We start from the raw sequence: 25,453 nt of genomic DNA, 5'->3' as shown, positions 1-25,453 counted from the left end.
AGTGGTCGTTCAGAACACATTTGTTGAATGAATTCTCACGCTTAACGGTTTTCAGAAGGGTTTCAGAATTGGTGACTTCTTTCTGAGACTGAGTAGATCCAGTGGATCAAACTTGATAAGCTGAAATCTACTTTGGCTTCCTACTTTTTGAAAACAATGTAAATTTCTGGTTTTAATTTAGAAAGCCCAGTTGGGGGTTCAGACTGTTAATCTGCAGGTTATCATCATGTTTTTGTGATATTCAATCAACTCTAGTGTTTCAGGCAATTCCAATAGCATCCAGATTTCAAGCCTGGGGAACTTTGGGGGCAACTGGCAAATTTTTATCACTCCTCCTGAATCATAGCCTCAACTGAACAATCCCCATGAGTATGGCAAATTCATCATTTCAGTCTGTATTGTCTTGTTGTAGAACTCTCCTATGTAAGTAGCACAGTGACAATAACAGCAACAACAACCCTGACATTTTCATTAGAGTTGGGCACTCAGGAATGAATCTGTTGAATTAAATGAATGTCCTATTATCTAAGCTCAGTGCCTCTTGGGACAGCATGTAAAATTGGACTCTTAGCAAGCAAAACACTCTACGATCTAAATTCAAACATAATTAATGGCTAATTTCCCTCATATTTCATCTTTCTCTGCTGTAACCTCCTGAATTTTAGTCCTAACTCTATTCATATTCTTTTATTGCTAAGGTTTGAGACATGGAAATGGCCAACTCTTCCATATTAAATTTAGATCTATTTTAGTATACGCTTTCATCCACTTATGGATGGTTTCTGAATGATAGCTGTTAGTTTGGGAGGCCAGATGACAGAGACATGTCCATCTCACTGTTAATTCCGTTTTCTTTTTGCTTTTCCTCCTTTTGTCTTCTTGCTTCTTCTTCCTTCAACTGCCCTCAAAATCTGGATTCCTTGTGATCTGGTCACTCTCATCATATTCGCTGTGTTTATACCAACTTAAATGTTGACAGAGGTATTTGCCCTTTAGCTATCTTTATTAAGGAATGTTGTTGTGCAATACTAACAGTAGTTATCCAGCATGAAGGTTTATGTAAAAGGAAAAATGTTCCTCAGATTTTTAAAAAAGACTCATTCTGGGTACGTTTAGGCTGGTAAACATTAGGCTGGCAACACTGATTCCAAGGATTTGAAGCAACACTTAACACACTTGAAGTCTACTATCTTGCAAAGGAAATTTTAGTAGTCTTCTGGGACATCAAATTACCAAAGAAGCAAAAGGCATGACACAGCGGTTAAGTGTAACAAAAGAAAGAAGGTAATAATATCTAGATATATTTGCTTCAAGGCTTTCTGTAATTTACCAGATAAGTTACCTTTCTTCCTCACATCCCAACAAGTGTATATTTGATAGACACAGTATTTTAAATATTATTTTAATTTTTTATTATTCAAAAAACCCCAGATGTTTATTACTTCTGAGTTATAAAAGGAAATACAGGTACTATATAAAATTATGGTAGAAAAGAACTTGAGAAAAAGAAAAATGAGTAAAGAATGGTCAGATGGGGAAAATATGCTCTCAAAATGGAACTCTTTGCTAAGAGCCACAGATGCAATACCTTGAGCCTCAGGAGAGCCTTAATTAGGCCAGCTCTTCTTTCAGCGCATGCTCAGAAGCTCTGGCACAGACTGTAAATTAGGGCAAGGAAATCCAGCAGGGGCCTTGGTGGGTTAATGTGGGGGAAGGGCAGGATCTTAAAGGGGCAATGGCCATTTAAACGAGCAATGCCTCTTGGCCCCACCATTTGCCTGTGGCCTTTAGACCTATCACCTCCGTCTTATTCCACCTTCTATTTTTCCTACCTCGGTTAATAATACTACCTCCATTTTCCCAGTTATTGACTTCAAAAACATAAGCATCCTTGCTGATTCCTCTCTTACAAGTCTGCAAAATGAATGACTACCAATTTTTGCAGATTTTACCTAAAATGTGACTTCACTTCTCAATCACTATTATCACTGGGTCCTGCCTGGGCCTTTACTACATGCATGCTAAATGGCTTCAGTCGTGTCCGACTCATTGTGACCCCACGGACTGTAGCCCACCAGGCTCCTCTGTCCATGGGATTCTCCAGGCAAGACTACTGGAGTGGATCTTCCCAATCCAGGAATCGAACCCACGTCTCCTGTGTCTCCTGCATTGCAGGAGGATTCTTTACTGGGCCATTACTACAGTGTCTCCACTGGTGTTCTGTGCATTTTCCACTGCTGCCAATCATCTTTTAAAAATCACACCACCCAACCTTAAAAAGCACTTCAGTGGTGCCCATCACCTGTGGGGAAAAGTTAAAGCTCCTTAGTACTGCATACCTGGTCTCTATCAACCCAAAGACCTCATTTCTGACGCTCCCTAGGTTGTATCTTCTGTCCTCACAATAACCAATTGCTTTTAGCATATATGTTCCAATATAATGTGAATTAACACTGAATATATAGAAAAGTTTCTGATTCATTTAAAATACATAAAATTTAATTAAGATGAAATAACCCAATTTTTACTTAACAATTTAATTTAGCTATGTATCATAAATATTGATTTATAATTTTTCACTCTCACACATCATAATCTCAAAGGAAGATTTCAAAAGTTAAAAATATGACTCTTGTACCTATATAGAATGAACCCTTGTCAATGATTTTATTTTAATTGATGAAAGAACAGGTAGGATGGTAAAGCTGGTTCCAAAAGCATTTGACAAACTGGTTATTTCTAGGGGGAAAAAAAAAGATTGCTAGGTTAGATATAAAACGAGTTAATGTTTTACAGGGCAATGAAATAATAATCATTATCTTTCCTATTAGACATAATTATTTACATCTCTACCAAACAAAAATCTACAAATTTACATGTAACTACACAGTATCTTGGAGAGGGAAATGGCAACCCACTCCAGTATTCTTGCCTGGTAAATCCCATGGACAGAGGAGCCTGGTGGGCTACAATCCATGGGGTTACATAGAGTCAAATTCATAGCAAATAGCCAGGTCAAATACAGGTAAATTTTCCTACTGAATTAAATAATTAAATAATTCTGGGGGTGGGCTTGTTGAATACTGCTTCATTACTACACTGAAAGGACATTTAGTCCTCTTCTTGCTTTCTTGTTATTTCTAAATACAGGATAGTGTTCCTTAACAATAGAAGTTAACACAAACACTTCACATTAGTCTTCTTCATCAGTGTTCTGGCACCACAATAGTCACTTATTGAGTCACCTAACAAAGTTTTCCAAAACATAACACTTTATGTCTCCTATGTTTTCTCAGATAAAGCATTCTTGGAATCTCGGGTAGTTTAAAAAGAGAATAGATATATTAAATAACTATCAACATGGTAGAACAGTATTTCAGTTCTGTGGATGTTATAATGTTGAGTAACTACTAATATAATAACAATAACTGTGCAATCTGTAGCTCCCAAAAGTAGCAGAAAGAGAGAAGGATCATATAAAAATGTCTTTAAGACTTCAATAGATGGCCAGGAAGTAAAAAAGAAAGAAGATGGTAAATATAAAACAGGAAATAGTAGAAATGAGTCCAAATCTATCATTCACAATAAATATACATAGATTTAACTTACCTGTTAAAAGACCAAGATTACAAAATTGTATAAACAAATTTAAAAAGCTTTCCTTTCATAAACATGTCTAGAATATAACAAAACTGAAAATATGAAATAAATAAAAGGATTACAAGGAAAATAACAACAAAAACCTGACACAGCAATATTAACACTAAACAAAACAAAACTTAAGACAAAAAGCATTAAAAGTAAAAAGAGGTATTTTATCATGATTTAAGAGGAATGAATTCAATTGGTACTTTTATAAACTTTCACAAATAAAAAGACAACTTGATAAAAACTCAAAAATGATAATCTCTAGATCACAAGAAAATTCAAATGATTTCCAAGATTTCAGATCTTCATACACAAAGCACTTAAATTAGTAATCAACAATGAAAAGATGGTTAAAAAAGAGCAACAACCTTTAATTGGAAACTAAAGAAACTAATGAACTAACAAACAGCTCATTGGTTAGAGGACATTACAAAGTCATGGAATATTTAAAACTAAAGACAATGAAAGCACCGCACGACAAAGTTGTGGGATAGAGCAAAGCAGTACCGAGAGAGAAATGCTTAAGTCTTATGTATAATTATTCCTATAAAAGGAAAATTGAAAGCAAAAACCTAAACTTTCAAGTCACATAGGTAGTAAAAGAATTATAGACTAGCAAAAATAAGTAACAGAAATAATTCATATAATCCATAAAACAGAAAACAAAGACATAAACATTTTAAAAAATCACAAAAACTGGTTCTTCAGAAAATAATAAAGTAGACAAACTTCCAGCAAGATCCACAAGAAAAGGACAATAAAAATGAGTAATAAAAAAACAGGGCATAAATACAGCTGCTGCTGCTGCTGCTGCTAAGTCGCTTCAGTCGTGTCCGACTCTGTGCCACTCCACAGACGGCAGCCCACCAGGCTCCCCCGTCCCTGGGATTCTCCAGGCAAGAACACTGGAGTGGGTTGCCATTGCCTTCTCCAATGCATGAAAGTGAAAAGTGAAAGTGAAGTCGCTCAGTCGTGTCCGACTCTTCGAGACCCCATGGACTGCAGCCTACCAGGCTCCTCCGTCCATGGGATTCTCCAGGCAAGAGTACTGGAGTGGGGTGCCATTGCCTTCTCCAATAAATACAGCTAGAGCATAATTAAAAACCCTATGAAAACAAGATGAACAAGTTTATTCCAAAAACAATAGAAAAAGTGGATAAAACAGTAACACTTCTAGAACAAACTAAAAGTGATTCAAAAACAAAAGTCCAAAACATATGTGACAAAAATCTCTCTATCCGTCTCTGTAAGAAAGAGGCTCCCCCTTCAAAACAAGCCAAACCTAGATGGCTTGAAGTTTTACCAAACACTTGCAACTCATTTTACTAGGCTACAATAATCTTCCAGCCAAACCTAGACAAGAACAGTAACAAGAAAAGTAGAGGCCTATCTCACTCAATGTGTAAAATTCTAGATAAAGCATTAGCTAGTCACCTTTTCTGTTCAGTATCGTATTGGGTGGCATGGCCTGCAGAGTGGAATACTATGCAGTTGTTAAAACCAACCTAGGGAGGTGGAGAAATGAGGGGACTTAAACCAGGTGACTAGTGTCTCTAGGTCCTGTTGCATTTTTCTCCATTGCCAGCCTTTCAAACTGCTGTTTATCCTTCAAACATTTTAGCAGCCATCACGTCCTGTCCCACAAATTAACCTTTCATATTTTTTACCTCGTGTCTATTTACATAACCAAATGTATCTCAGGCTTTTGCAAGAATTTGGTTACCTGTGGCCTGACCGCATAGCCAGCAGGGAGCAGGAGGAAAGAAATGTTAAAGAGCACTCTTCTCCGAAGGATCTAGAAACCATTTCCACTTCCTGTATTTAACCGATTTGTACAAAAGGACAAATTTTACCAGCGGTCACCGGGTCTCCCAACCGTCATTGCGCCCCACAGCCCCCGAAGCGGGCGGCGGGCAGGCCGTGGCTTAGACGACAAGGCTGCGCTTCACCTTATTTCTCCATCAGAGAGGATGCCTACACCGGAACCCACTTCCTCTTTCCTCTCGTTTTAAGCCGCTTTAAGCTGCGTTTTAACCCACCCTCTCAGAAGGAAATCTTTAACAGAAAGCCCAGAGGCCCGGGGAACCGGGCATCCCGCCCCCGACTCGCGAGCTCGCGCGGCCCTGGGCCCCGCCCGCGCCAACGCGCCGCCCGCGCGCCCCGCCCTGCCCGCGCTCTCACGCCGCTCCTCGCTCCCCGCTGGCTGGGCCGGGCGGGCGCCTAGCGCACCGGGCCGGCCGGGGAAGCCCACGCCGGGCCACGCCGGAGCCGGGGTAGCGGAGGGCGGGCCGGCGCCGGGGCCGCGGCCGGGCTCCAGCTGGGTGCCGGGCGGGGGCCGAACGCTCGGCCCGCCATGGAGGTGGAGGAGGCGTTCCAGGCGGTGGGCGAGATGGGCGTCTACCAGATGTACCTGTGCTTCCTGCTGGCCGTGCTGCTGCAGGTGAGTCTCCCGCAGCTCCCACCGCTCCCTCTTCTGGCCACCCAGCTTGGGGCGAGGCGTACCCCTCTCCTCCCGCCCCCCGATTCCCCAAAGCCCGGCCCAGATGCCAGGGCCCAAACCCCCAGGTGTGGCGAGCCTCCCCCGCCTCCACCTCCACCCCGCGCGAGGGCGGCTGTGGGCCAGGCGCCACGCTTTGGCCCGCGCCCAGGAAAGCCAAGGTCGCCGGCCGGCCTGTCAAGCTTTGTCCCCGCCCACGCCTCGGATCCTCGCCCCATAGGCGCCCTGCTCCCCTCACCTGCGGCAGGGAAGGAATCTGTGGGGAATGAATACTTAATCTGGCGAGCTGGTTAGTAAGAGATGCAAAATCCCCTTGTTAGCTGGAATACGCTTTGACTATGGAAAGGGAATTTCTAACCTGTGGCGCTGTCCCCTTGAAATTTTGAACAGAGAGGGCCCTGATCACCCGCTGACCAAAGGGCCCATCCTTTAGCTCTGGTGTCGACTTAACTATCTTTTCCTAGATTTGAGGGGGCTTCCTGTTCCAGGGGCTTTCAATGCTCCGGGTTTCTTTCTTTCTTTCTGGTTTAAGTTCTGCTGGGTCATTCTGCCCAGAGCCACTTTGGGCTTAACACTATTTTAAGTCCATAGTACCATCTACAACGGGTGGTGTAAGAGGGAATCAGTTCTTCATGGTGTAGAATTCTCCCAGACTGCCTGCACACCACATCCTAGAAATGTGAGTTCTGTATGCTCAAGATCACTACAAATACACTTTGCCATGCAAATTTACTTTCTTTGCTTTTTTAAATGGCCCATTTGACATTAATTACTACTTTCATTCTAGTGGCATTTTATTCATAGATCCTTTTTAGTATTTACTATGAGTTGGCCATTTTAGTTTTTGCTTTATTCAGCATATAGTGAGTGCCTAGTGTATGCTTAGCAGGGGCTGCAATGTAAATCGAAGTCTCTTTCCTGTGAAGTTTGCATTCTTGTGGCCTTGGGGTGAAGCAGTGTGTGCTAAGTTGCTTCAGTCATGTCCCACTCTGCGGCCAGACACCTCTGTCCATGAGATTTTCCTGGCAAGAATACTGGAGTGGGTTCCCATGCCCTCCTCCAGGGCATCTTCCCCACCCAGAGATTGAACCCTCTTCTTTCATGTCTCCCACAGAAGGCAGGAAGTTAAATAATTGCAATTAACCTGTGATGGTTAATTGAATTAGTTATTCTGAGGTAAGGACAGGGTGGTCATGGATATAAGTACCAATCCACCAGTTGCTTAAACTTTGCATAAGTCAACTGCTCAACAGGAAGATTGGGAGGGTTAGAGGTGAGGATTGACTAAGCGATTCTCTTTTCCACTGAAATGTTTGACAGTTCAGTTGGTTTCATCATCTGGCAGTAGAACCATCTGAACAATGCTCTCATAGATTAAGTCAGTTCTTTCTCCAGCAAAACAAGTTCTCAGTTCACAAATATGCAATTTTCTGAAGTTCCTTTAAGTGTGTTGTTTTAGCTTTAAATGCACTTTACTGTGGAGAAAAAGTGTTTGTGCTCAATCATGAAAGATTTTAATGCCGAAAACAGAATGGTAAGCATGATGCCTGGTGGGTGCTTATTGGGTTGGCCAAAAAGCTTGTTCAGGTTTTTCATAACATCTTACGGGAAAACCCAGTATATTTTCTCTTTGAGAAAATTCTTTTCCTATTCTAACCAAGAATTTCAGGAACATGACTTCCTCTCTGAGTAACCTTACCTCCCCATCGCTGCACTCTAACTCCTATGTCATTATCTTCTCACCTGACTAGCCAGGTATTCAGGGACCTTGAATAACTTTGTCTTGAGTGTGGCACTGAAAAGGCCACTATTCCTGTGTTCAGGACCTGTTAAATTTCCACCACTTACCTTTTTTTTCTGGGATTCCCTGGTGGCTCAGACGGTAAAGAGTCTGCCTGCAATGCAGGAGACCTGGATTTGATCCCTGGGTCGAGAAGATCCCCTGGAGAAGGAAATGGAAACACACTCCAGTATTCTTGCCTGGAAAAACCCATGGAGAGAGGAGCCTTGCAGGACACAGTACATGGGGCTCGCAGAGTCAGACACGACTGAGCAACTTCACTTTAACCTTTTTTTTAAATGGTTGACCCAGGTGGTTAGAGTTTGGTACCAGTGTGATCTAAGCCCATGACCGTTCATTGAACCCTACTTGTTGTGTGGTCAGCATTCATCATAGAAGAACTAGCTCTTAGAGCGTTAGGCATGAATACCTGTTTATCTTGTGGGTATGGGCTGGGAAGGTACCCTGTAGCTGTGCTGATCCCAAAAGAGATTAGATGCCCATCCAAGCAGAAGTGAATTATTCACAGCTGTTACCTGTTTGTGAGGACTTAACTACTCCATAGAGCTATATCATCCAAATGGTCCTAGGGTCACTCACAGCTATCCTGGATATGAGAGTGGAGCTTCCCAGAGCCCATTCTACCAAGTCTACTTGGTAGATGATTTGGGCTAGGGGAGCTGGCCTGCAGAGTGTGAGAACTGGAGAGCCCCATAACACAGTTGTAATGCGATGCTTTCATCATTCATGTGGGGGTCGCTTTCTCTACCAAAGGAAAAAGCCATTTTTAGAGTTGATTGGCTTTAATGGAAGGAGCTTGATGGCTTGTCTGCTTTTAAAACTGAAGCCTCTGTCTCCCCAGTGTTCAGCAAGGGTACAGACCAATGGTTTAGCAGCCCTGCCCGAGACGGGGAGTCCTGCACATTAAGACTGCACATTGTGGACTGCCAGGGAGAGGGACTGTGGTGGAGGGTGGGGGGGGACTGCCTCAGCAGGAGCCTTTTCTGTGTCTGTGGTTTGGTGATGACCAGCTTCATCCAAGGAACACCAAGCTAGAGGGACAAAGACCCTTTTGCATTTTCTTCTTTCTAGGATCATTTAAAAAAAAAAAAAAACTAACTCCCTGTACTTCAAAGACATCCAAGTTAAAACTGAGAGGACAAAACCAAATTATAAGCCACATCTAAAGGTCTTTAGGTTAACTGTTTTCTTAGATTGTAGATACCATCATGTAACTCCTCAAACATTTTCTCAATATCCAATTTCTTTTGGCTAGGAGACCTACCTTCACTTGCTTTGCAAACACAATCTTTGGAATCTCCATAGTGGTCAACTATCCGATACATAGAGAATAAATGCAGGTTTTGTAGATTTCTTATCATCATGATGGGATCACATGCCCTGATAATAAGGATGCTTGGTTTTAGTGGCTCCTGCATTGCAGATGGAATCTTTACCCTCTGAGCCATCGGGGAAGCCCACTTTTTCATAAGCAGACATCTAGAGGAGAAAAATTACCTTCTGTGAAACTAGCTGTGTTATAAACAAGCAATAAGATTTCTGATTTTTTAGTTAGAAAAACTCTTACCCACCCCCGAAATATACATACCCTCCTTTGTGTGCGCTCAGTTGTGTCCAACTCTTTGTGACCCCATAGACTGTAACCCGCCAGGCTCCTCTGTCCATGGGCTTTTCCCGGCAAGAATACTGGAGTGGGTTGCCATTTCCTCCTCCAGGGGATCTTCCCAACCCAAGCTTACATCTCTTATATCTCCTGTATTGGCAGCTGGATTCTTTACCACTGTGCCATGTAGGAAGCCTCGCCCTCCTTTGGGTAGGAGGTAAATATTTGTAATATTAAAATATGAATAATTCTATTTATTACCATTTCTATTTTCTAGTCATGATTCAGAATTGATGCTGTCATCACTATTTTGTGTTTGTGTGTGCTTATTTGCCAGACCATTTGGGGGAAAGTTGGAATACAAATCTTTGCTTCTTGATCCCTTTGGACATAAAGTGGAAAAGGACCCTACTACTTCTTTGTTCCGAGTCAGAGATTTCAGCTCCCTCATTTTGCTCAGGATTATAAATCATAGGTTGTGGTATAATTTGCACAGAATTTAAAACACCCATTAATTAACAGGAACATGTAACCTGTAATAAGCCTTTATTTCACCTGCAGAATTGAGATGATGCTGTGAACCTCAGCTTGAGATATAGTACTCTGGTGTTTTGGAGTGCATTATTTTTATATAAACTCTGAATAACCTGAACGATACTTTTCAGCTCCTAGAACTGCCAGTATTTTCATATCGTTCATGCAATAAATATCTTTTCATGGTGCTTTAGAAAGTGGAATGACTGAACAGATATTTTGCAGAAGAGAAAACTATAATAGTCAACACATAAAAAGATGTCTACCTTCAGTGGTCATCTGGGACAGGCGTATTAAAATAACTATGAAATATGATTCACACTTATTAGGTTGGCAAACATTTAATAATCTAACAATACAAGTGTGATGAAAATGAGAAGTAGAAAGTATCGCACTTAGAGAACAATTTGGCACTGTCTAGTAAAATCACAACCCGTGCCGGACTCCTTGGTATATGTGTGGTAATATCTCTTGAGCTTCTGCATAAGCAGATACATGTAGGAAGTTTATTGCAGCATTGCTTGTCATGATAAAAACTAGTAACCACCTAAGTGATTGCTGGCTAAGAGGGCAGAGCATCTGCCTGCAGTGCAGGAGACCCGGGTTCAATCTCTTGGTCAGGAAGATCGCCTGGAGAAGGAAATGGCAACCCACTCCAGTACTCTTGCCTGAAGAATCCCATGGACGGAAGAGCCTGGTAGGCTACAGTCCACGGGGACCCAAAGAGTTGGACATGACTGAGTGACTTCACTTTCTTTCTTTTCTTTCTAAATGGTTCCCCAAAAGGAACTGGATAATTAAAATGTAATATAAAATTTGATAGAATGAAACAGTTAACATGAACACACTAGGTCTACACATGGCCACATGGATGAATCTTGTAAAGCACAATGTGAAATGAAAAAAAACCAGTGTGATATATACAATGTGAAACATACTCTCATAACAAATTTTTAAAAATTAGGAAACAATACTGTATGTGGTTTATGAATGTGTATGAACAGTGTAGAAGCATAAACATGAAGTAGATTGACACACAATTCCTTCCCTCTTGGGAGGAAGGGAGGGGATGTAAGAAGGGATGGATACAAAGGAGAGTTCTTCTATACCTGTAATATTGTATTATTAGAATCTAAGACAAATATAATAAATTGCCACTAGTTAATTGTGGTGGGTTCATGAATCATTTTTATTTGTTCCACTTTTCTGTGTTAAATTAAAAAAAAAATTAAAATGGTAAAAGAAGATCTGCATACCTTGGAGAGGATGCTACAATATTGGAATAACAGTTCACTCTTTTATTGCTCTTCCTTTAACCCATTATGATTGTGAGTTGTGGACATTTACTACTCAGGAGTGGGGTTTCCCCTGTGGCTCAGTGGTAAAAGAGTCTGCCTGCGGTGCAGGAGACCCGAGTTCGATCCCTGAGTCAGGAACATCCTTTGAGGGAGGGCATGGCAACCCACTCCAGTATTCTTACCTAGAGAATCTCATGGACAGAGGAGCCTGGTAGGCTACAGTCCATAGGGTCACAAAATAGTCTGATGTGACTAAAGCAACTGAGCAAAAAGCAAATACTCAGGAGGAAGAATGGGTTTTGTTCAGGATGCTTTATTGAACTTTGTATAGAACATCATCCCATCTCATGGCTCCTACCTGCTAGTATTTATCTTTATGTTCCTTCTCCCCAGGAGATTCATTGGAAGACTGCCTTTGCATGAGGTGTCACTGAGGTGGACAGCTTATGGTTCTAACCTCTCAACCATAAGTGCGTGATACAGTCCACATCATAAACCTTAGTGAATAGCTTAACGGACTGCAATCACTAAGACCGCCCCTTAGGCCCCAGGGAATTCTCACCACCCTCTGGCGTTCAGCCATGGTGAGAACCTGTGGTATTAGTTAGAGCTTCTGTCAGGATTCCCAAGCCATGGGACCATCTACCAGGGATCTCTGCTAGTCTGAGCCAGTTTTATGCCACACTTACCCTCAAATTTAGTTCTGTCTGCCTTGAGACAATGGCTGAGAGCTTGGATGATAATCTGGGGAACTTTGCCTTCTGTTCCTTCCATCAGTTTAGGTGAATGGGTGCCGGTAGGTCAAGGAGACCATAGTTACTCTTGTCCCTAGTATGACCTCAGGAAAAATGTTGTCTACAAACAGACACTGCCGCCTGGTGTAAAGCAGAGGAAGCTGCGGATTATCAGACCCTCCTGTTTCCATTTGGGGAGGATATGGAGATACCAGGAGGCCTCCAGAAGGTGTGAAAGTCGCTCAGTCGTGTCCGACTCTTTGCTACTCCATGGACTATAAAGCCCATGGAATTCTCCAGGCCAGAATACTGGAATGGGCAGCCTTTCCCTTCTCCAGGGTATCTTCCCAATCCAGGGACTGAACCCAGGTCTCCTGCATTGCAGGCAGATTCTTTACCAGCTGAGACACAAGTGAAGCCCAAGAATACTGGAGTGGGTAGCCTATCCCTTCTCCAGGGGAAGTTCCCAAGCGAGCTCCTTAGAGCCTGGAGGGTCTCAAGAGCTAGGATGCACCTTGGGAAGCAACTGACACCATTGTAGCACCCAGCCCCCAGCAGCATGCTAGCCAGGGCTACTTGCAGCTGATTGATACACGCCATGAGAGAAGGTGTTACACTCAAAGACAACACAGAAAAGTCATTTAAAATATGAAGCTGGGCAGTGTGAATATGACAGTATAAACACTAGACTTGAAGGCTGTGACTCTGCTGAGAGGTGGCTGAGTCAACTCATGCCGCTGACCCCCCCAGTTTTTTTTGTGCTCTTGGAAATGGCTGGATCATGACTTTAATTCATTTGTTTCGCAAGGTCAGGATCTCTTAAAGTTGCCCTGTGCCTGTCAGTTAGTTGGCATTGTGTTAGTGTTGACTTTGGGATTGTCAGAATACTGGCTTGATTCATCCCCACAGCTAGAGGCTGCCTTAGAAGAAGGAGCCATCAAATCCAAAGACACACACAGCTCAGAAATCTCCTTTCTCATTTCCTTGACCAAACACTTAAACAGAAACTAACGTCTGCACTAATGGGAATTGTATGGTGCTCAACAAATAGTATATGGTGACTGTAAAAAAAAAGAGAAAATATAGGGAAAAAATCACCAGAACTTCTGCCACCCAGAAGTAAAATATGCTCACCCTTTGGCATATAGATGAGCTTCCCGACTTTGTATTTTATAAATATGTACATTTGTCCTTTGTGCAAGAATTTTTATCTTGACCTGATTTTGTCTGTCAATAATATTGTGAATATCTTGCTGCACTCACAGATTAACAACTCCGTATTTTTTAATGGCTGCAGCATGGTGTCCCAATGTGTGGCCATATCATAATTTGCTTATTCCAGTTCTCTTTTGTTGCAAATGTAGATTGGTTGGTTCCTCTTTTTCAGTGTTCTGGAACTCATGACTTCTGGGTCATCCTTTGACTCAGTCACTTTTTCCAGGCAGTTTTACCACTCTTTTTAAGCCCAAATTTCTGATGATATGGTTCCTCTCGTTTCCCCCAGGTCTTGTCTCAGCTTGATGGATGAGATAGAGGATATGGATGTAAACTTCCTAAGCATTCCTTCCTTTAACTTCAGAATTAATTTTTTATTCTTGTCTATGTTTCTCCACAGTGTCCAAGAGGAAAACATACCTCTGCTTTCTTTTCAGGGATATCCTCTCACTTTTGTTCTTGATTCTATATTATTCTACATCAGCTCTTTCTTCTTTTTTTTTTTAGCATAGAATTATGTAGACTTTATTTTTTAGAGAAGTGTTAGGTTCACAGCAAAGTTGAGCAGAAGGTGCAAAGGTTTTCCCCCTATATCTCCAGGCAAGAATACTGGAGTAGGTTGCCATAGCCATTGCCTTCTCTAGGGGCCTTCCCAACCCGGGGTTTGAACTCAGGTCTCTTGCACTGCGGGCAGATTCTTTACAGTCTGAGCCACAAGGGAAGAGCTAGCTGAACATACAGCCTTCCCCATTGTCAACATCCCCCATCAGAGTGGTACACTTGTTACAACTGATGAGGCTAGACTGACACATCACTGTGTCTCCAGTTTACATTAGGGTCCCTCTTGGTGTTGGACATTCTATGAGCCTGGGCAAACTTATAATGACATGTATCTACTATTATAGTATCATATTTAGTCTTTCTACTGCCTTAGAAATCCTTTGTGCTCTGCCTATTTCTCCTTCCTAAGCCCTGGCAACCACCACATCATTTATTTCTGATCTTGCAGCTTTCTGCATTCTCGGACATCCCGAGGAATGGACTGCATGGTAGATTTAGGTGGTGTATGGAAATATTATTAAATAGCATTAAGTGAAGTGAAGTCACTCAGTCGTGTCCAATTCTTTGCGACCTGTGGACTGTAGCCCACCAAGCTCCTCCGTCCATGGGATTCTCCAGGAAAATACTGGAGTAGGTTGCCATTTCCTTCTCCAGGGGATCTTCCCAACCCAGGGATCGAACCCAGGTCTCCCACATTGCAGGTAGACACTTTAACCTCTGCACCACCAGGGAAGCCTAACACATAAAATAAGAGGGTTACTCCCTTTTGAATCCTTGAATCCTTTTGTTAATTTAAGAAGAAAGTGCTAGCACTTCTCGAAACATTAGCAAATACCTCTTTTAACAAAGGGACTGAACCAGAATTAAGGAAGGTTCAGACTTTGTATAAAAACATTACTTGGTTAGGATTGAACAACATTATCCTGTTTTTATTGCATTTATTATTCATTTTATTTTCTTTTTCTTTTTTTTTGCCATACCACGTGGCTTGCAGGATCTCAGTCTCCCATCAGGTATTGAACCCAGGCCACAGCAGTGAAAGCCAAGGATCTTAGCCACCAGGCAACCTGGGAACTCCCCTATTACTCATTTTTAAAAAAAAACTTTCAAAAATTATGAAACATTTCAAATGGAATACAAGGAATAATATCACAAACACAGGTATACTTACTTCCAGGTTTAATAAATGCCTGTATTTTGCCATGTTTGTCTAAGGTTGTGTTGGTCATAGTTCAACCAGAGAAAGAGGAAACAGAACTCGTAGAGAGAGATATATATTTGTATATATGTGTGTATCTGTGTTGTATATATGTATACGATTATATATCTATCAGTGAATAATTTGTTCCAAGGATTTGACTTTATACCATTGTGGGAGCTGATTTGGCAGTCTCTGTAAGGCTGTTGTCTCTATAAGGCTGTTGTCTCTGTATTTGAAGCTGGAGCTTGAAGTCTGCAGGGAAGGCAGCCTGGAGCCCATCAGAATTGATTGGAATCAGTGTCATTCTCACTGCCTGCAACCTTGATGAAGCAAATGCTATCATGGAACTAAACACACGTCTGGCCCAGGAATCAGAGCAGCTGAAGGAGGGTCCAGGGGAGTATAGATCAGAAGCAGGTCCAGATGAGGCAAAGACGTGACGGTGGCTGTGAGGCACAAAAGCACTGACCCCAACCTTCTGAGCATGCTCCCTTGCTTTCACGCCTCCCTGTCAAAACTTGCCCCCAAATCTCTCTTGTGTCCTACCTTAAATAAAAATATTCTAGCCAACACTTACATTGTAACAGGGTGTTTATAGTTACACCTGGATGGTTATATTTGTATTGATATACACTTTTATTTCTCTGTAAGTTCACTTAAGTTAAAAAAATTTGAGTCAACTTAAAAGCAGACCGTTAAGTAAATAATAAAAAACAGAAATGGGCATGTAGCACTCTTGGAGCTGGGGTTACTCAGGTGACTGAAGTTTGGCAAAAGCTGAGCCTGCCCTGTACTACTTCTTCAAAGAACATTAAGAATGTGTTCTTTATTTTCCTGGCTCTGACTGGACTTCTTCTTTGGCTTAAGAATTCTCCCTGATTTTTAAAAGATAATTTCATTTTCTGTTTTGGCTGTGCCGGGTCTTCATTGCTGCTCGGGCTCTTCTCTAGTTTCGGCACGTGGGCTCATTAGCTGTGGCTCCCAGGCTCTAGAGCACAGGCTCAGTAGTTGTGGCACTTGGTCTTAGCTGCTCTGAGGCATGTGGGATCTTCTGGGATCAAGGATAGAACCTATGTCTCCTGCATTGGCAAGTGGATTCTCTACCACTGAGCCACCAGGGAATCCCCCTTCCTTGATTTTTGTTTTGATTAAACCCCTCCCAGTCTTTCCCTGCTTAGCTCAGATGTCACATTTGCAACCTTTCTCTTTATTCCCTGAGTTAGAATTCCCATCTGCTTTCTTTATGCTCTCATTAATTTCATTTCTACTCTGGCTAATAGAGCATTTGCTAAATGTGCCTTGTATTTATATTTTGGGGCATATTTGTTGTCCTCACCTGAATGTATGTGCTCAGAAGAAAACAACTGTTTCTTACTCATCATTGTGATCACCCGAGGCTTGTGATACACTGTGTTGTGAAGTGTTGGTGCTCACTAAAATTTTTTTAAAAAGTAAACTAAAGTAACAGAAGGGAGGTGGTCAGGTGGTGGCATTTCCATTTAATTTGGGAGATTGAGAGTGAAGCAGATGCATATCAAATATGTGTCCAAAATCTTAATTACTAGCTGGTCCCGGAATTACTGGGTTTTAACCCATTGTCATTTTCTGTGCCACATTATGCAAGGAATTCATTAACAAAATGTATCTTAGACTGTTAGACACACAGTAGTGTGTTGGTTTTCATAAAAGGATATAGAAGTACAAGTCAGGGTTTCTTCTCTTCAGAAGATGATCAATCATTAGCAGAGGAAAATGTAACTCTATCTATACTGTTAAATAATGATGCAAAATAATATTTTCCCAGTAAGTAATGGAGAAGGCAATGGCAACCCACTCCAGTACTCTTGCCTAGAAAATCCCATGGACGGAGGAGCCTGGTCGGCTGCAGTCCATGGGGTCGCTAAGAGTCGGACGCGACTGAGTGACTTCACGTTCACTTTTCACTTTCATGCATTGGAGAAGGAAATGGCAACCCACTCCAGTTTTATTGCCTGGAGAATCCCAGGGATGGAAGAGCCTGGTGGGCTGCCGTCTATGGGGTTGCACAGAGTCGGACATGACTGAAGCAACTTAGCAGCAGCAGTAAGTAATAGAACCATTGAATGCTTTAGACATTAAAAAAGAAGGGGACATATGTATAACTGTGGCTAATTCATGTTGATTTTGGTAGAAAACAACACAATTCTGTAAAGCAGTTATCCTTCAATTAAAAAATAAATTAATTAAAAAAGAAACATCACTGTAGTCCAGAGTGATTTGTTGAAACTTCAGAAGAACTGAGCTTGAGCTAAACTTTGAAGGTTGGGTTTAGAGAGAAGCAGGAAGGTCATTTTAGGTGGGGAGACATAGCTTTGGAGAAAGTATAGAAGAGGGCATACCCTAGACCCTTGCTACACAAGGCGTGGCCCAAGCCATCAACGCTGACACCACCAGAGCTTGTTAGAAAAACAGAATATCAGGTCCCATCCCGGCCTACAGAACCAGTCTCTGCAAGGTAGAGTTTGGGAGGCTCTGCTGGGTGCTATTTGGATGGAGCTATATGATTTACTCTACATTGTTGGCTAAAGAAATATCCCCTTTGACCTTCAGAATAGGCTAGCTAGATATGAATGAGTTAGATAAAGATGTACTGCCAATGTCCAGTCTTACTAGAAGGAAACATGAAGTTTAGAAAGGTTTTGATTTGCTGGAAATTTACTAGAGCTGCAGTTCAGACTCAGGTGTACAGATTGCATATGCTTTTCACAGCACACCGTGAAAAGTCCTGTTTGGGGAATTCAATAGGCTAGTTCAGAAAGCTCGAATGTGGATAAGGTAGCAGTTGTGCCAAGTGGTACAGATCTGGATGCCAGGACATCTGTTATTTATCCATTAATATGATTTAACCAGAAGAATTTCATGAGGACTGCATCAAGGAGACCGATCTGGTGGCATTATGTAGATAAGAGTCGGGGAGGAAATGGGACTTAGAGACACCAGTCATTTAGAGCATAATTAAAATTTTTAAACACAAAAAATAGTGTCAGTGGGACTTCCCTAGTGGTGTAGTGGTTAAGAATCTGCCTGCCAATGTAGGGGACACAGGTTCAACCCCTGGCCCGGGAGGACCCCGTATTCCTCAGGGCAGCTAAACCGGCCCACCACGACTACTGAGCCCGCGCTCTAGAGCCCATACTGTGCGACAAGAGAAGCCCCCGTAATGAGAAGCACACGTGCAGCAATGAAGACTCAGTGTTGCCAAAAGAAAAACAAGTATCCGGAAATTCCCTGGTGGTCCATTGTTTATGACTCTGTGCTTCCAGTGCAGGGGGTACTGTTTCGATCCTTGGTTGGGGAACTAAGATCCCACGAAGCTGTGTGGTGTGACCAAAAACACGTAAGTCCCCCACAGATGTTTATTGAACACCTCCTTTGTACTGGGCCATGGGCATTTAGTGGTGCCTTCGTGATGTGGTCGTGCTCATATAATGCTTTTGGTTGAGTCAATTAGATGACTGAGTACTGAGTGCGTAAAATATTCACAGTGATGACCACCATGAGGTCGCCTTTGTTTCCGCTCTCCCAACTTTTTCTCTGAAAAAAGTTCTGGCCCCAAAGTTAGGTGGCTCCCAGTCTCATCCTGGTTTTGCCATTAGTGTGTCACGTAATTGCCCTGTGGCTCATCTTTCCTACTGACAACATAAACATCACATTTACCATGACATCACAGCACAAGATATTGTGATGAGATAATTTATGGGAGACATTTTTCATTTCCTGAGCATGATAAAAGCTTATAATGCTGCTAGTATAAAATTACTTCTAAAACGTTCACTTTTTGAAACTTTTAAAATTTCAGTCCCCCAGTGCATCTTAGTCACTTTTCTAATTATAATTATTCTGAGAGGGAAACAACAATCCCGCCATCTGCGGCACTTGTTTTCCTTCCCTGGAGGTAGCACTAGTGAGGATAATGATTTATTTGAGATGTTGTTAGTCCCACTCCGAAGGAGAGTAGATGGTGGTTTTTCATCGTGGCTTTAAGGCCCATCTGCAGATGGGTGTGATTCTCTAGACGAGGCTTTGTGGTGAGTGTGCACGGTGTCACAGCAGAGGGAAGACAGGAAAGTGTCCTTGGTGGAAGAAGCAGGATGAGAGCTCTGGGACACTGTCACAGCTGAGGAAGGCAAACTGGGGAAAACCACCCTGTGTTCTTGTGTAGGTGGCACATCCTCTGACTAGCTAAGGGCTAAACCATCTTTGACTTCATAGGACCGTGTGTCCCATGTCTGTGGCTCTGGTGTAAAGGACCTAACGGTAATCTGTATGCAGAGTTCAAGCATCTCCACTTTCACCTAATCCTGGTATCCCTATCACCTTTCATAGTTAGCTTGCATCATGCGGTAGCATAGTTGCCAGGCTACTCGGTCTGTTTTATCTTTAGCAAAGCCAGGTGGCCATCTGTGTCAAAGACGGAAAGGCTGATACCGTGTTATACATAAGTATAGTGCAGTGAAGCAAATGATATGGGTTCCAAGAAGGGTCTGGGTGGATGTTTAGGGGGTGAGCAGAAGCAGGAGGGGGCTTCCGGAGGAACTGGAGGGAAGACAAGGTGGTGGGAGGTGGGGAGGAGGAGGTGGCACTGAGGGAGGAGCTGCAGGTTTCTGACCCCTCTGGCGACACAAAGCCGTGGCCCTGTGTGTTCCCTGAGGCGGGTGTGTGTGCGCATGGGGGTAATGAGAACATTGCGGAGTGGGAGAAGGAGGGCAGAGAAAGTGGGAAAGGAGGAAGTATTTAATCAACCTGCAGAACGGTAAGAATGATACAGATAATACCAGTTAGCTAGGTTTTACTGCTCCCGGTGTTATATTCCTATGTTATGTATCAGCTCCAGCTTTTTTGTTTTTTAACTCTTTTCTATACATTGTAGTTTCTTCCAGGAATGATAGTCTCCACCGTGAAATATGCCTCAGATTAGAGGATCCTTTGGAGGATTTCCTCCTTTACCCAGAACATTACTTATCCTAGAATGATCCGGATAAAAATAAGATGCATTAATATATTTTCAACAAGCACTTAGAATGGTGCCTTTTATATAGTTAGAGAAGTGCTTGCTGCTGTTATTAGTATTCCCATTCTGGTCATTCATTCATCCATTGACTTGCTGAATGTGTGATATCATCTATTTGGGCTCTTAGTTTCTTGTTTCAGGAACCTGAAGGTGAATCTGATGTAGATCCTGCCCTCAGAGAGTATATTTCAGTAGAAAAAACTAAAGTAAATACATAAATGTATAGTGCAGTGAAGAAAATGATATGGGTTCTAAGAAAGGTCTCGATTGAGTTTTCAGAGTGAGTGGAAGCAGGAGAGGGCTTCTGGGGGTTTGGAGGGAAGGTGGTGGTAGGTGGGGTGAAGGAGGGGTATCTGAGTTACATCTCAGAGGTGGGGAAAGAGTCAGACATTGACAGCAGGAGAAAGTGCTTTCCAGGAAAAGTCAGTGGTACAACCAAGGCAGAAAAGAGCATATTTAGAGAGAAAATACCATTAGTTAGCTTTGTTGGATTGAAGGCAGACATGTGTTCTGCCTCATCTCCTGAGTTCCCTTTGCTGTATTTTTTTCATTTCTTTACCCATGAATTAAGTTTCAGCAGGTTGTAATCAGGAAGGGCAGTTACTAAAATGGGTGCAAGTGGCTTTGTAATTATAGCTGCTGCTAAATGCTGTTCTTGCAATTATTAAGGTTTTCATTTTTGTAAGATGATTGCCTCCTGTTCTGAAAACATCCTTAATAATATGCAAATAGGGGCCAAGAAGCAATATAAGTCTAGAAACATGTTTTCCTTTGCATTTTACAGTAAATCACACACACAGACTGACCTGTGGCGACTTTGCATCTCCAGAGGCCCACAGTCATTGGACTCACAATAGGTTGGGACTGCTTACATCCTTGCAGCCTTGGCAGACAGGGGAAAAATCACATCTTGGGCTTTGGCTTTCTGTTATGACACACACAATGTCATGACTTCTTTTCTCTTTCCTTGACAATAATTCCATCATCTGCTTGTGATAAATTACTCTGCCTTTGGAGCTTCAGCTTATCCACTTAACAGCTGAATATGCCCCTCCAGAATGGTGTGGAAGGAGCTGGGAGTTCCCTGGCAGTGGAGATGAATCTGTGAGCAAATCTCTCCACCTTTTTATGCCTTGGTCAACTCATCCATCCAGTTAGGTGTTACTAGGTACTATACAGAAATCATACGCTTTGTGTTTTTTAAACGCTTAATCTGTTTAAAGGTATTTTAAGACTTTAAGTTCTAAGTTAATAGCGATAATTTTTTAGCTTAAATTTTTTTAAGTAGTGTTAATTTCTTAGAATAAGATTGTTTCACAATGGAACAGACTTCCTGTAATTTCCTAATAAAATTTAAACTTGAAACAATCATCACGAGAGTAATATAAAATGGATCTATAGTTAGTCAGGTAGAGGAGGAGAAATATAAGACAATCCTTATATGCAGAATCTGAAAAGAAATTATACAAATGAGCTTATTTACAAAACAGAAACAGACTCATAGAGAATGAAGTTAACTGTTGCAGGGGGCAGGATTGGGGGGAAAGAATAGTTAGGGACTTTGGGATGGACATGTACACTCTGTTATATTTAAAATGGTAACTAACAAGGTCCTACTGTATAGCATGGGAACTCTGCTTGATGTTATGTGGCCTCCTGGATAGGGGGGAAGTTTGGGGGATAATGGATAGATGAATATGTATGACTGAGTCCCATCCCTGTCCACCTGAAACTATTACAACACTGTTAATCAGTTATACTCCAATATAAAATAAAAAGTTGTTAAATGGAAAAAAAAATTAAAATGGATCTATAGCATAAAAAGTTTGCACAGGGCTCAACAGCTTACAAACTCAATATGGCTTTGTGAATAGCCATAAAGCCCAAAACGTTCAGTGACAAATGTCATATATGCTCAATAAATAATCATTGATTGAATGAATGAGATATTTTTTCTTTAGAGGGAAGCTCCGTTAAGATTAAACAACAATTACAGCTAAAAGCCTGGGTGAGCACCTAGGATTTTGAGTTGTTTACATCTTGTAAGTTGTATAGGATACCTTAGTACCTACTCAAGTGCATATAAAGCTTCCTTGCTTTAACAGAGCGTGCTTCCTTCCTCCCCCATGTGTGTGAATGTGTATGTACACACACACATAGACTACAGCTTATGGTGAACGGTGATCAGTGCTGCCGGATTCGTGGTCCCAAGGAGAAGATTTAACTCCAGGACCAGAGGCAGTCTCAATCACTCAGAGCTTTGTATAGATTTTATTAAAGTAACAGGGATAGAGGCACTGGAAGTGGACGGGAGAGTACCTGCCTCACTAGTTTAAGTGGAACCTTCTATACTTTCCTGCTAGCTGCTGAGAATAGAAAAGAAAATAACCTCAAGGCTGTGAAAATTTTGCCCAGACCTTCTCCCAAAGCGTGGGATTCCCTGGTGCCTCAGAGGGTAAAGCATCTGCCTACAATGTGGGAGACCCGGGTTTGATCCCTGGGTTGGGAAGATCCCCTGGAGAAGGAAATGGTAACCTACTCTAGTACTCTTGCCTGGAAAATCCGATGGATTAAGAAGCCTGGTAGGCGACAGTCCATAGGGTTGCAAAGAGTTGGACACGATTGACCTACTTCACTTCACTTCACTTCTCCCATAGCGTACATCCAAAGCTCAAAAAGAGGCATGTACTTGAACAAGAGATACTGCTCACCATGAGGCCTACTTGTCTAAGGCAAAGGAATGTTTACATCCTCGTTAAAGGGGCCTTAGGCTTGGACTTCTTATCAACCTGCCTGAGTTAACTCTCTCATAATATATATATATATATATATACACACACATATACACATATACACACACACACACACACAAAATCCACCTGGAGTCACTTGTTGTGTGATCTTGTTGATTTACATATATGTACACACACATACTGTTTTTGGAAACATTAACTATGCCACAACATGTTTTCTTGTTTAGATCATGAATCCAAGACCAAGACACTCCTGTGCCCTGGAAACTGCTTATCTGAACTAATGTGTGGTGTTAAGGAGAAGATAACTAGAATGTTAGTTTAAGTCAGAGCGGGTAATACTCCCTGCGAGTGTGGAACCATTCTATGCTGTGCCCTCAGATCTGATGTATCTCAAATGCAGGAAAAAACCTTTGAAGGAAGTACAGGGTGCTTTACAGATGCGATAGCTGGGTTCCGTTTGTGGTAGATCAGGAAGCTTCCTTCCATTTTCTCCTTTGTTTCTAAAGCATCTCATTTCTGTAGCTCCTACAGACACAAAAGCGAGACTGCTCATTGAAGGTTTGTAAGCTTGCTAATTGCATTTCCAGCCTAGATTGCTCTGTGTGTTTGCTCTTCCAGCTCTACGTGGCCACAGAAGCCATCCTCATCGCGCTGGTCGGGGCCACACCATCGTACCACTGGGACCTGGCCGAGCTCCTGCCCAACCAGAGCCACAGCAACCAGTCGGCTGGTGAAGACCAGGCCCTCGGGGCCTGGCTCCTGACGGCCAACGGCAGCGAGATGCACAAGCACGTGCACTTCAGTAGCAGCTTTACCTCCATCGCCTCCGAGGTAACTGCAGGAGGTGGGAGCGGGCCCTCGTGACCACTGAAGGATCCACCACTGTGTGGTCTGCTTGATTTAAATTTCAGCCCATCTTCAAATCACTTTCTAGTAAATTTGAGAGTTGAACATCCTTTGAAAACACTTTCTTCTTCCTTCTTACTACAAATGGGACAAGCGTGAGTCCTAACCAAACTAGTTGGATTAAGTAAGACACAAACAGAAGGCGCCTCCCAGGTGGCACTCGCTAGTGGTAAAGAACCCACCTGCCAATGCAGGAGACATAAGAGATGTGGGTCTGATCCCCTGGGGGGGGCACGGCAACCCCCCCTCCCCCACCCCGTATGCTTGCCTGGAGAATCCCCCGGACAGAGGAGCCTGGCAGGCTGCAGTGCATAGTGTCACAAAGAGGCGGTCTGACTGAAGCGACTGAGCATGCACACGTGAGCTCTAGAAGAACCCCAATTTGACTAGTGTGTCCCTTAAAAAAAAGTGAATTAAAACTTCATGTCTCTTTCTTATATCCACAAAAGTCAACAGAGTACAGAGAGAAGTGCAATGACTCACCTTTAACACCCACAGTTCATGTTTAAGTGCAGTCCTGCGTGTGGATCACCTGGGGGCTCCTCGCCTGTACAACATCAGATACATACAGTACCACCCAGTGTGGGCAGGAAGCCTCCTCTTCAAGGGGATTTTGGTAGCCAGAACGTTCTGGTAAGCAGAGCGCCTTCTGGGCCAGCCTGAGGTAAATAAGCTGAGTCCACATAGGTGAGTGAGGGCTCCCCTGGTGGCGCTAAGTGGTAAAGAATCACCCAGCCGATGCAGGAGATGCCAGAGATATGGAGAGGAGCCTGGTGAGCTACAGTCCATGAAGCGCAAAGAGTTGGACAAGACTGTGTAACTGAGCCCACAGTCTGGTGCAGAGAAACTCTGGAATAAGAGGCGCAGGGCCCGGACACAGCTGGTTGTTAAAAAGTTGAAATCCTCAGTGTCCTTTGCCTGGTCCCCACCAGCTATCCATTTGCCTGCTGACACTCTAGCCTAGTGGGGTTTCATGACAACAGTCCAGCACCCCTTACCCAAAAACCTCCAGTGGTTCTCCCACCACACACGGTGAAACCCTATATGTTACATTCAGGGCCTTTACCCTCCCCAGCTTGGTGCTGGGTATGCTTTCCAGCCACATTGTGTATTTCCCTCTGCCTCCCCTGCTTGCCACACATGCCCCAAGCTCTCAGACTGCACCTCTTACCTCAGTTAGGACAGCCCCACCATTCACCCGCTCCTCTCCCCGGTGACATCTTGACTTACCTCTCCCGCTCACGTGACCATCGCCTTCCCTGATAAGTCTTTTCTGACCAGCTGCCCAGAAGTAAATACACTTTTGTTTCTGCCCCAGTAACATTTTGTTTGCACTTCCGTGACACACTGTAGTTTATGGTTCATCTCTATATTTTTAAATCCTTTGAGCTTAGAAACCTTATTTTGGTCATCTTTGTGTCTCCATGGCTTCCTCGCAGCCACAACAATAACTACCATCACCACGCATATCACCACTACTCACCTATAACAATAATAAGTGGCCTTGTGCAGTGACAACAATGAGCCAGGCATTGTAATATTTTACAGCCCTTGTTTCATTTAACTCTCAAAATAATTTATGAAGTAAGCATTATTTCCCCCATTTTATAGATGAAGAAATTGAGACTTCTTGAGGTCAGCTAATAAGG

The 25,453-nt window shown here is 42.7% G+C and overlaps 1 protein-coding gene across 1 annotated transcript in view; it reads left to right on the top strand.

The window, feature by feature from the left end:
• Window positions 1–5,964: 5,964 nt before the first annotated feature.
• Window positions 5,965–25,453, top strand: part of SLC22A15 (solute carrier family 22 member 15) — a 97,763-nt gene continuing 78,274 nt past the window's right edge. The window contains exons 1-2 of the mRNA XM_040230960.1: window positions 5,965–6,088; window positions 23,517–23,729. Coding sequence (XP_040086894.1) covers window positions 6,002–6,088; window positions 23,517–23,729 — 300 coding nt within the window. The 5' untranslated portion in view covers window positions 5,965–6,001. The remainder of the gene's footprint in view (window positions 6,089–23,516; window positions 23,730–25,453) is intronic.

The sequence above is a fragment of the Oryx dammah genome, unplaced genomic scaffold (genome assembly GCF_014754425.2).
Source record: "Oryx dammah isolate SB20612 unplaced genomic scaffold, SCBI_Odam_1.1 HiC_scaffold_28, whole genome shotgun sequence".
Lineage (NCBI taxonomy): Eukaryota > Metazoa > Chordata > Mammalia > Artiodactyla > Bovidae > Oryx > Oryx dammah.
This window is presented reverse-complemented; position numbering and strand designations above follow the sequence as displayed.